This window comes from Aplysia californica, unplaced genomic scaffold (genome assembly GCF_000002075.1).
Source record: "Aplysia californica isolate F4 #8 unplaced genomic scaffold, AplCal3.0 scaffold00549, whole genome shotgun sequence".
Lineage (NCBI taxonomy): Eukaryota > Metazoa > Mollusca > Gastropoda > Aplysiida > Aplysiidae > Aplysia > Aplysia californica.
Genome location: NW_004797819.1, coordinates 289,593 through 302,353, shown reverse-complemented (window position 1 = coordinate 302,353; position 12,761 = coordinate 289,593). Strand labels below are relative to the sequence as shown.

The 12,761-nt window shown below is 37.6% G+C and overlaps 1 protein-coding gene across 1 annotated transcript; it reads right to left on the bottom strand.

The window, feature by feature from the left end:
* Positions 1-3,951: 3,951 nt before the first annotated feature.
* LOC101861762 (microtubule-associated proteins 1A/1B light chain 3A) lies at positions 3,952-12,188 on the bottom strand. Its single transcript, XM_005106671.3, has 4 exons — positions 11,682-12,188; positions 8,471-8,526; positions 7,086-7,192; positions 3,952-5,481 (listed from the first exon to the last, which is right to left on the bottom strand). The coding sequence occupies exons 1-4, from the start codon at positions 11,755-11,757 to the stop codon at positions 5,304-5,306; spliced, it is 417 nt and encodes a 138-aa protein (XP_005106728.1). The 5' UTR covers positions 11,758-12,188; the 3' UTR covers positions 3,952-5,303.
* Between the last annotated feature and the right edge of the window lie 573 nt (positions 12,189-12,761).

Sequence of the window (12,761 nt, the reverse complement as noted above, 5' to 3'; positions counted from 1 at the left end):
TGGTTCAGCATGATACAAACTGAGCAAACGGAGCGCTCGTTTAGACCGTGTTACTAAGCTTTAGCACCCAAAATATTGGAACACAAAATTAAAGACACAATAGAATAAAATAAAAGCGAATGATATCATGTACCATAAGTGATTCTTGTGTATGTGGTAAACAAAAACATAAGCATAAATGGAATACAATCAGCCCTTTCAGAAGAAGAGAAACTCTTTTCAAAAAGTTCTTCTTTCCACTTTTGTACAAGTTCATCGCTAAAGAAGACAAAAAAAAGTCATTTAAAAAGCAGGTAGAACTTCCCTTTATTCTACTCACGGAAATGCAAGCAATAACCTAAGTTGGAATGGTAACGTACTATTTTCATTACATGATTGTGATAATTCTTAGGAAAAATTACTTATTTACTCTTCATTCTGAATCAGGTCTGTTAAAAAATCAAGCCGGCATAACACTAGCTGAGCTAAGGAAACCGCATTCATTTACTTAACTGTCAAGTGTTTTTTTGTGTTTTTTTTTCTTTTCAAAAAGTCACTTAAGGCAGGGTCATTGGCAAAAGAGGTTTAAAAAAAAAATAATTTTTTACATCCTCTTCAGCTCTCCTGGAAGCCAAAAAACTGAAAGGCTTTCTTCTAAAAATTAGTCTTAAGCATTTACACTTCCTGTACATCTTTTCTTTGGGTAGTATCAATGATAATACATAACAAGATGGGCCACTCAGCCAAAAAAGTGTCCGCAGGAAGTATGCTCTTTGCTTCAGATGGCGCTGCAGTCTGTTTTGAAGCTCTCTTTCGTTTTTCCAGAAGAAGAATAGGAATAGCACCTCCTTGCGTGCGCAGATCGACTGCTGTTCATCAGCAGTTCGGGTACGTTCAGTGCGGAGTTTTAGTTTTTATATATTTTAATGACCTCTCGCCTTTCATTCTAAAGTCAAATTAAACAAAGAAAACCATCACCCTTTCCTCCGGAAGAGGTTTTTTGTCAGCGTAACCATTTTAAAAAAGCGTTCTTCCGAAATTTATCCCAAAACTTGCTAGTTTCACTTTGATTTTTTAAAACTCAAGTAGGGTAACTCTGTTCGCAAAGAGTGCGCTTTTGTGAAGAGGGCGCCACCAAATTTGGAGGACACTTTTTTAATTGGCTCAAAGAGAGAAGTGGCCCATCTTGTTATGTACTATCATTGGTAGTATTCCTTTTCTGTTCTTTCAAAGAACTAAGGATCAATATATAATGTTATCGAACTATACATAACTGGCAACAGCTTTTCACATATGGAATATTTTACTCTAAACTGTAGTGCATGTATCTCTATGGCACACAGGGACCGAAGAAAGGCTACGACTAAAAATACAAAAAAGATCAACTGACTCAATCAGGATCATCTTGATGAAAAGATCAACTGACTCAATCAGAATCATCTTGATGAAAAGATCAACTGACTCAATCAGAATCATCTTGATGAAAAGATCAACTGACTCAATCAGAATCATCTTGATGAAAAGATCAACTGACTCAATCAGAATCATCTTGATGAAAAGATCAACCGACTCAATCAGAATCATCTTGATGAAAAGATCAACTGACTCAATCAGAATCATCTTGATGTTCAAATTCCGCCGGCAGAATTTCCCAATAGTAAAATTAGTGACTATAACGGCACCAAGGCCTGAGAAAAGTGTGCTGTCTATTTTTTACAGACCACTTACATTGTCTTATTGCATGAGATGCAAACCAGACAAGTTAGTTACAGCTTCGGTCATACAAACAATACACGATTGCACAAAGAAAGAAAAAAAAAAGGTTATATATATATTCACATTCCTTGTAATTGTAAAACAAAAATTTGCTACATTCAAGTTTGAATAAAATATGATCTGTTTACCTCAAAATTTCAATCTATTTATAAATTCAAACCCCACGCTCCCCTTTTATTTTGTCAGGACAGAATCATTTCTCTTGACGTTGGGCAGTCGGTGCTATCAGTATCAGAGGACAGCATTGTATGCATATTGCCAGCCTTGCTACTTAAATCAACAACTTCGAGCTCCCTACATCTAAAGTTGGCAGTGGTGTAATGGGGCTTGGCTATATCTCTATTGGATGCAAGGAATAAGACAGCATTGCCATTTTGACAATCATATCTCGCAGTCATAGTCTGAAGAAGTTGTGGAAATTAGAATCTAAAATATCTTCTTCACATAGTCAAACTCTGTAATCCTGAAAAACAGCTGCCATCACACAAATCGTAACCGTCTCTATACGAACAAAAGACAAAGCCCAGACGATCCCCTGCACAAGTCGCAAAGACAAAAGCTATTCCAAAAACCAAACCAGAAATGTCTAAAGTATGCCATTACATATTTTTATGTAACTAATCAAAGACGAAATGAAGTAGATACATTATCATCCGCAATCAAATAATATACAACTACTGCTTTGCTATCAATTACTGGAACATCACTGCATTTGTCAAAGGCCAGTCCTTTAATTAATTCAATCAAAAAAGGAAGAACCCCCCCCCCCGTCTCTCTTAACAACATAAGTTGGAGACTGAAGTTTTGATTTAGATAAATTCAAATGAGACAGAACTCATTAGCAATTAACATCAAACCTTCTGCTGAATGACAGGCAGTTCCAATGAAAGACCTAGCAAACCGACAGACCAATTCAGTAGCATTAAATTCACTGTCTCAAAAAAGCTATTCTGGTGTACCGTATACAGGCAAATTATCAGTAGGCCGTATATATATATGGATTTTAAATGACTAGATTTATGGACAAAACCATTACTGTAGGCACACTCTTTTGATAAAATTTCTACTATATATATATATATATATATATATGTATCCGCTCCCTAACTGTTTACTACTTAATTAAGCTAAGAGCGTATGAACCCACAGAACAAACTAAAATAACGAACACACACAACAGTGTTTCTTTGGACCGCATGATGTACAAATAAAAGATGAAAAGAGCACCCAATCACAAAAGTAATAGATCTAATAATAATTATAATAATAACAATGATAAAAATAATAATGATAATATTAATTAGAGTAATAGTATAATTTAAAAACAATAATAATAATAAGAGTAAGAGTAATAGTATTAATAAAAATAACAATACTAAATTATTTAATGATAATCATAATCATAATAATAGTTTATCCGTCAATGTCTGACAATGAAGAAAAGTAACCACATGCAATGACAGGATCAGCTGTGTTCAGAATAGCTATATATATATATATTATATATATATATAGACAAGCATTTTGCCCTTGTCTTATACCAGGCTTACATCAAAAGCTGCAACGGTAAAGACTTTTTTAAAGACCAGCCTCCCTTTTTTCCACCGCCTTTACTCCCGGCAAAAGCAGAAGGCTATCATTTTTGTCAATTACACAAGATTTTTTTTTTCCCCATTTTGTGCAAACAATTCATACTACAATGTAACTTCTCGTATTGAGAAATAAAATTGATTAAAAACAAAACAAAAACGAGTAAATAAAAGATCGGAGACGATTGAAACACGTTAAAAAGATTCAAGAGAGGGAAAATATCAAAAGGAAGGCAAACAGAGGGGGGGGGGATAAAATGCATTTTTGAAGTGCAATCACGTTGCAAACAATGTTGACCTACATCTTTGTTTCTAAACCCTGATTCTACAGCAGATTAAACATAACCCGCATAGTTCATAAATCTGAGTACAACATTCTCATATCAACAGCTAACATCACGGATACCAACCAGAATGTGGCAAAACTGTGCGTTGAAGAAGATGCTCGTTATTAATACAGGATAAAAACAAAATCATAGGAAATTCTAAGGATCCAAATGCCCTCCCCATCCCCCCAATCATTTTGAAAATTTAAAACTAAAAAAAGTGTGCAACTATTTATAAAGCGGGTGTTTGATTATATATATATAAAGCTAAGCAGACTGGGTTTTTTGGTTTTTTTTCCTTAAAATAAAAGTTTTAGTAAAAGCTTTACAGCACTTGCAACACAAATGGGTCATATAAGTGCCAAAGATTAGAGCTGTTATTAGAATTAAAAAGTAATGTACAAAGTAAAGGAGATAAGGAAGACGAATGTACGAAAGGAAACAAGGAGCAAATCACACCAGAACACCCGTCAACCACTCATTTGCAGCCTGTCAGTGGCACAAAAAAGTCATAAAAAAAGAAAAAAGGAGAAAAGCTCCCCCCCCCCCTAAAAGAAACAAAGCACTCATCACAAGCGCTTGTTTTTATCGTAAGACAATGTCTGGTAGACTGTTTTTCATTTTTCAGAGGAAAATTTTCATGTGCGAAGAGGGCCATAATACTCCTCTAATTTACTTTTCTATAAGACATTTCAGACGCATGCGGAAAGGAGGAGTTGATAGAGTTTGTGAGTGTGGGTGACTGTGCGTGTGCCCACGCATGTGTATCTGCGTGTGTGAGTGTGGTGAAATGTCAAAAACAAATTACAGTGAGCCAGTATCGGGACAATAAAGATTTATCTGACTCGAGGTTTTTTTAAATTCCATGTAAATTTTTAAAGTTTTTTTGTTTAAAAAAAAAAAATGAAAATCATTTGGCGTAAATTTCAAGCGGGGGCACAATTCTTCAAGCTTGCTTAAAAAAATAGGACAAATTTCACAAGTATTACTTTCTCCACTTAAATCACATTTCATGGAATATATCTTCAGCCCGAGGGGAACTATACCAGGCACATTTTTTAGCAAAGTCAATTTCATTCAGTAGCTTATCTTTTTTTCCTTTTCAAAATCCCGTCTCTTCCCGTTCCATTAAAAACTTGGGTTTAACCGTATCAAGTTACTGAACATGACCAATCTTTAGGAACAAACACCTGAGTTTGCAGGAGGAAAGGGGAAAATCTCTGCTTCAAGGCAGACGGAAAGACATTAGTAGCAGAAAGGTCAAGACAGCAAAAGTGAAAGGAGAAACAAAAGGAGTCTATGCCCTCTCTAGGATCAACAAAAGTCAGCATATCGCATACAAAACTGTAAGTCAGTGCTTAACCTCAGATAATAAGCATCATTGTAGAAAAAAATCCCACAAAAAACCCAGCCAGAATCATCATTTGACACTGATCGATTAAAAACTTAAAAACCCAAATAAGGCAAGCAAAGTACACATACATCCATTCTACTCTGATTTGAATTAGAAGACAACCACCAAATTACTTTTGACGAGGGAGGGGTGGGTGAGGTGACGGGGGGGGGGGGGGGGTGGGGGGAGGGAAAATGAAAGGCATTTAGTGTAATCTGCTGCAGGCAGGCTCAGCTCCAGTTACATGGTGCTGTTCCCGCCACCAAATGTCTCCTGGGAAGCGTACACGATGTACAAGAAGCCGTCCTCGTCCTTCTCTCTCTCGTACACCTCCACCACAGACGCCGTGTTGCTCACCATGCTGCGGTCGTTCACCAGGAGATAGAAGGCCTGGGTCGGTGACAGCTGCAGTCGGCGACTGAAGGAAAAAGACAAAATAATAAATTCATCATTAACCATTTTAACCACTTACGTATCTTTCAAATAATCATAACACTGATTTATGATAATAATATAATAATGATAATAATAATAGAAGTAATAATAATAATAATAGAAATAATAATAATAATAATAATAGAAATAATAATATAAATAATAATAAAAAATAACTATATTAATAATACTATCGCTACTACTACAAAGAACAATAAAAATCGCCTAATAATTGTAGTAATAACAATAATATTCCCCTTTTTTTTAAAAGAGGGAAATGTGGCTTAGAGTTCTGATCGATTTCTGACTATGACAGTAGAACTGAGGTTTGACTGTAGCTATGTACTCGAAAGAGCTGTCCGCGTCTCTTTTATGCAAGAAAAATTCTGAAATTATGCAAACTGAGCCCAAAAATGAGACATGCGATTCTGTTTATTTTACTTAAGAATGATAAAGGAAAATAATCAGAAATTATGCGAAAAAAGATACAATTTTGCTAAATTATGCGGGGTGCATAAAACCACGGGGATAGAAAAAGGTGCTAAGTGATAAACAACTCATTGAGACCACATCACATCCACAAAGCATGGGAAAAATAAATTTTGTATGAATAAAAGGACGCCATTTCTACGCCAGTTTTCTCTCTCCCACTGTGCAAAAGTGGAAATAAACAACTTATTTACAATTTTTTAGAGTCTTTGTGTCACAAGAAATTTTCAGTCCATGTGTTCCAGTGAGAGTAAAGAAAAAAAAAAGAAATCTTTTATATTATAATGCCTTCAACTTCTTCATATCATGACAGCAAACTAGAGCTTGGAGTTAGAGTGATACTTTGTGTTAATGATTACTTAGATCTAAAGCGGTTTCCAAGGTTTTATGCACCCTGCATAATTTACCAAAATTTGATCATTTTTTTGCATAATTTCTGATTATTTTCCTTTATCATTCTTTGTCAAAATTAACAGAATCGCATAATTTCACATTTTTGGGCTCAGTTTGCATAATTTCAAAATTTTTCTTACATAAAACGACGGGGACAGGTAAAGGAGCACAAATTAAAACCTCTAAGACTCTCTACATTTCTTCAAAGCTTCCAAAGAACACTTTCATTAACACCTTAGAAACATTGAACCCTGGAGTACAAATTACCTATTGGAGCTGTATAAACGATTTTTTTAGTCTTTACTTTTAGTAGGGGTTTTACGGCGCTCGCAACTGTACAAGATCATATGAGCGCCAGAAGATTAGAGGTGTTACAAGAGAGTAACAAACATAAAAAAGAAGAAGGGGAGATAAGGACGATACATATGTTTGATAGGAAAGAAGAAGAAGCAAACCACATCAGAGCACCCGCCAACCACCCACATCAATTATATGAGAGACATACCAAAGACAGAAGCAACACAACAGTCTAAAGGTTCATGCGCCTGGCACATGGTGCAACAATTACAACCATGTCAGTTAACATGTATGTGTCAGTCGGCATTTACTTGTTCACCAGTCGACTACACCTGAAATCTGGCAGGGGGAACACAAACACCAAGAAGAAGGAAGACTTACTTTTGTCTACAAAGAAAGCTTACTCACCGAATGATTTTCACAATGTCACTCATGTTGAGATTATCAGGAATCAGAAATTTGCTCTTGTCCATCATCGGGAGAGATTTTTCATTGCCATAGCGTTCTATGATCACCTGTAGAGGAACAAAGAAGACTTTTTGAAAAGTCCTATACTCCCTAGCAACAACAACAACAACACAGAAACAGCTGAAGGGCTGCACTAAAAGTTCAATGTCAAGCCAACATTCTCAACACGGAAAGAATTAACGCAACTCAGAACTGAAACAAAACTTTCACAGAATAACATGAACAAAAAAGAAAAAACAATTTCTCTTTGATTTGCAAAAAAAATACCCACTCTAGATAATTCATCAAATAAATGTCACAAAACAGACAGGCAATTAATAGTTACGCTTAAAACAAAGAACTGAACAGGTGCACACAGAAATCTTAGGAACCTGGCCACACATTTTCTCACCAAATTTTTAAATCAAAGACTGTTTTATCTTCTGCATTTATCTTGTCAACCTACACTCGAGCTAGTTTTGCATACTTGTACATTCCAGTTCTTTTTATACAATCCATTTCTCTTAGAAAGCATTACTCTAAATTTGTCTCCTTTCACCTCCTTTCCTGCTCTCTAGTAATGTTCTGTCGTCTGCTTTCGTCTCCTCTTTCTGCCCCCATTCCCTCATCTCCTTTGCCCCCCTCCTCTGGGCTCCTGATTCTTTCTACTGCCTTTAAACTGTTACTCCTTGGCTTTTTCTTACTGCTGTCTTTCAGCCACACCCCTGATCTTCTGGTAGGAAAGATCTACACCTAGCCTTCTCGGACAAGGGCGAAAAATCTCGGAGGGCCCGTGTGCAAGTTGCGCACATTAAAGATCCCTTGGTGGTCTAAAATCTATAAGAGTAGGCTTCGGCCGCCACCTGGACAAAATTCAAAATTTCCGCCTACCAACTGAAAAAGTTTAAATGTGTCCCGTGCGCTCATATGACCTAATGCAGTTGCGAGCGCCGTAAAACACTTACAAAAACAAACAAAACACTTTCTCTCACATGGAGGGAAGAAAGACGACCAGAGGAAAAAATGTTCTTAGCACAACTACTTGCCATGACCATTCCATTTCTACACACAGAGATCATGTATAATAAACAGGGGGAAAAAAGCAGAATATAGTACAACTGAAATTTCTTTTTTTCTAATTTCTGTATATATTCACAATAGACAATTAAGGCCTAAACTCTTTTGAACTTTCAGTCAGAAAATGTCACCTTTCTGTAAACAACCAAGACTGTCAGGTCACAGCAATATGTTTAACTGAAATACATTATATATAAGATTTTACAGCAGGCCTTTGGCTCCATGAAAAGAAACAAAGGAAAACTAGCCATAAAAACAGTTGAACTCACTGGAATCTTGTTTGTATGTACGCTTCTGACAGCTTCTACATCTTTTCTCCTCTCAGCTGTAAAAGAAAGAAACAATGGCATGATACCAATTCCCACAGAAACCGTCATGAGCATGATAGTCAAAACACTTCCCTTCATTCAAGGCTTTTTGTATCCAATGAAATGTGTATCCGCCTATATAATGGTATACTGACATATCTTCAACATACAGCACAGATTTCTATTCATAAAATGGACATGTACAGTATAAAAGTAGGATTACAATTTTTCTTTCTTAACAACTCCAGCAGCATGCAGTTTATATAAAGGTGCTTTTTGCAGAAGATGTGACACAAAAATGAAACACATTTTGTTTATCTGGTTTGGGATCCTTCATGCTCTGGCTTCCAGTTTTGAGATTGCTTGGTGGCTGCTTTCTGAGCCCTGTTCTCACAAAAGTCTGAGAGCAAACAAGTGTAGTTGTACGTGTGGGATACAGTGTTGCTATGATATGTGTTGCTTTGGGATGACTTTGCCGGGGGAAATAGCATCTGAATGCCGCCATGTAATTATCGATTGCTATGAGGATTTCTGGGAAGTGGAAATTGTTCGACTGGTTTGAGATGTAACATTGCAGTGTGAACATGGCTAAATCTTTCATTGAGACCATTGAATATTGCTTCCACTCCACTTGCTTCCCCAATTATTGCAGTGTCGCAGGTGTATTTTCTTGTTTCTGTACAAATTGTGTTTGTTAATTCCTTGTATACATGGGGATGGAGGTACTTGTGACAGTGATTGCCCGCGACATGATCTGCTGTGGTATGCTTGGGGTGTGATGCAATTTTTGCTTGAAATGGATCTTTGTGTGCAGCCACCAACAAGATTCAAGTGATGCCAACAAATGGAGCAGGAATTCACATTTATAATTGTCAAACGCACACCACATGTTCCTACTAGCTTCAACAGCTTTTTTTTTGCGGCTTGAATTGATGTGACGTAACACCCTATCTCCTTTTGATATTTGAAATCGCTGTAAAACACTTGACACAAATGTTAGCGGAATACGGCTGTTCATCTTCGTCCCTCACACCAATCTCATAAATCAAGAGCTCTCCTGCAATTGTCTTACATAATCGGGGCTTTCTGTACTTTTTTTTTGTTCGACAGTTAAATTTAAATGCCAACAGACCCAACTAAGTTCATTCAGAGACTGTCTATGGCTCTCAAATGTGTGATCCATTGCAGTTTAATTAACAATTTTTACTTAGGAACTCAATTCACTTTAACTGATTGCCAATCACTGAAAGTGCAGGTAAAACAAAACTCACAGCATTAGAAAATATGATTAGATGGCTATCACACAGTGTTAACAGAAATTAACACAATCGTTTCATTTTGGAATGATTTGTAATTGAATTTGAAGAGTTCACATTATCAACGGTACTTTCGATCACTTTACACTCACAATTTAAAACTGTTATTATTCCCAAACGAATCAATGAAACTGGTGAAACTTTCACAAGATATCAAGAAGACGTAGACGAAGTGAAATTGCCGAAGAAATAGATTCTAGGGGTAGAATGAGCATCATTTTACGACTCAAGAAATTATGGGAAGAAAAACGTTCTGATAAGGACAAGATAGGATACTGCTGTGCACGAGTTGATTCCGGTCAGTCCCCGACCTGACGCGTGAAACTGCAGGTCACCTGCCAGTGATTTATGGCCTAACGCAGGGGGCCCGAACAAACTAAAGGATCCCTGAGACGGAATATTAGACGCCGTGACACACACACACACACAAGCGCGCACACACACACAGCCCAAGCAGTCGGCGATGAAACCTAGTGACATAGCCCATCGAACGGTAAGCGGCAAAGTGGACCAGCCATGCTGAGATCTAGTCAACTGGTGAGGGAAGCCTTGGAAGACCACAAAAATAGATGGTGGAAATACGTCATCTTTATTTGGGCCAATAACGGGGGGTGCTAGATGCTCGCTGTAGCTCCAGGTGTAAAAAAACCCTGAGAGTTGAGAATTTAGTTGTAGAGATCAACAAATGGGAGCTCCAATATTTTGGGCTTCCCATTTTGGCCCCAAATATTTTATTTTTATGCTACTGATTACTACTGTTAAATTATAGAATTAATATTTAATCTAATAGATTAGACAGTCTGGCAGGAGTGTACTTTACCGGACTACCCGTCAGGGCCCGTGACTACTACGCGCACCTTGCCTAACTACGCACTCATAGCTCTACGTGCGGACCATGGCATTAACTGGACAATCGTGTTCGTTACATATCATATAACAACAGTGGGGGGTTTCTGGGGGGCAACAATAATTTTTTAAAACCCACATAAATGCAAAACAATAACATGAGCGGACCATGGCGCCAAGTGGACAATCGGGGTAATTAAAGTTGGAACAGGCCGAGCCTTGCTTCGCAGCACACGCCAAATCGCAAGCAGGACCGAGGGGGTTGCAATTATGGAAATGAGCGCTCGTGCGCATCTCTCATCCTCCATTGTACTTGGCCGGACCAGGGGGTGGGGGGGGGGGTAGGCCTAGCAGAGTCATGAGCAAAGAAGAACACTAGACCACATGATAAGACTGACCAATTAGCCTAGCGTCAAGGTATCAGGTCGTGGGTCAAAGGGCACTGTAGCTAGGTCACTGAAAAACCCCGTAAGAGATGTCAGTCGGTAGTTGGCAGTCGAAGGGTGAGGACATAGAAAGTGAGTAGGGGAACCCTGAAAGGAAGTATAGCGGACCACTAGGAGGCACCGGGGGCACGATAGTGAAAGTAGCTTCGACTAGCAGTTACCGGTGGTCCGGCAAAGTACAGTCTTACTGACAGTATAAGCTCGCTAATTTAATGATAATATAACCCAGGCTAGGAGGCCTCGGGCCTAATCTAGATTCTAGATTAGATCTACCCCGTCTAAATTAAAATTTTAAAAGACAAGTTCCCATCGGCCATCTCAAACTCAAGTTCAAGTTGCAAAGAACCCTGTCTTGGGGCTGAGGCGAGGCCAAAACTGTACACAACTAAGGGACTTCGGGGATGACTAATAAACTCTTGCTTCAACTGAACCTGCTGAGTCTGAGTCGCGTCAGTCGTGCACCACTGTCATTCAGTCGTTCGTTGGGCCTTCTTTTTTATTTTTTAGAGTTTGTTTAGATTTAATCATGACTAACTTAGTCATGCATAGAGCTTTCAAACTTACAAAAAGTTCTCCTTTCCTTGAACGTAAGTCTCGATGTTGAGGGTTCATCTGCTGTATTCTCAGTAAGACCCATCATCGAATTATCTGAGACTTAAAGGTAAAATTTTAACAGTAAAACCGTCTACAAAATTTGATGTTTTGATTGTTGACTGAGGCAACCGGATGTTTTGTGAAGAAATAGCTAAATTTAGGTCATTATGTCACTGAAGTTTGCCAGTTTGGCATAATTTAAGTCTACGAGGCAATTGAAAAATAAAGTTAATGAAAATGCCATTGTAAATACGTTGGGGTATATCAAGGACATTATATTTACATTTATAACCTCTTTGGGGTATACTCTAATTATTTAATAAATAAATGGAGAGAAAAACTTTCTGTAATTTTATATCGCACTTTTGCTCTGTTTTCAGAACCACCCTTGTAATCCAAGATAAAAAGAGTGTGACGGCCTGCTGCCGAATGAAAGGCTCTATGCCTAGGCCTAGTAAGACGTAAAGTGTAAAGCCAAAAGACCCAATGAGGACCTTAAAAATTAGAAAAAAGGCTTACTAGATTCATGTAACCGCCTCGATAAGGCCTAATAATTTATAGCTCTTTATCACAGGATTCTACAAGTGTAAAATTCTGTGCTCTTAATAATAATAATAATTGATGCGAATATAATTATTTCTTATTCGCACACCGGGTGCGCGAATAATATCAGATCTAATTCTTAAGCGCACACCCAGTGCGAATAATATTAATTCTTACGCGCACACCCAATGCGAATAACCACATCCTTACAGAAAATCCATCACAAGTTGACGTTGCCACACTCATATATATTATATTTATGCGTACACTGATCATTATGTTGTTTGGAAGTATAATATATTGTCGTGTTTTTTTGTTATGTTGCAGATCGACTTCAACGCGGTCATTGTGTTCTAATATTTTTATTGACTCACAAAATTGAGCTTTTTTTTGGGGGGGGTGGGGTTAAACATGTAATAATATAGATAGAGGTAAAGCTGATTAACCCTTTTCGTTTCAAATGTGTGTAATGTAAGGAGAAAAAATAAATTGAGATATATAGGCCTG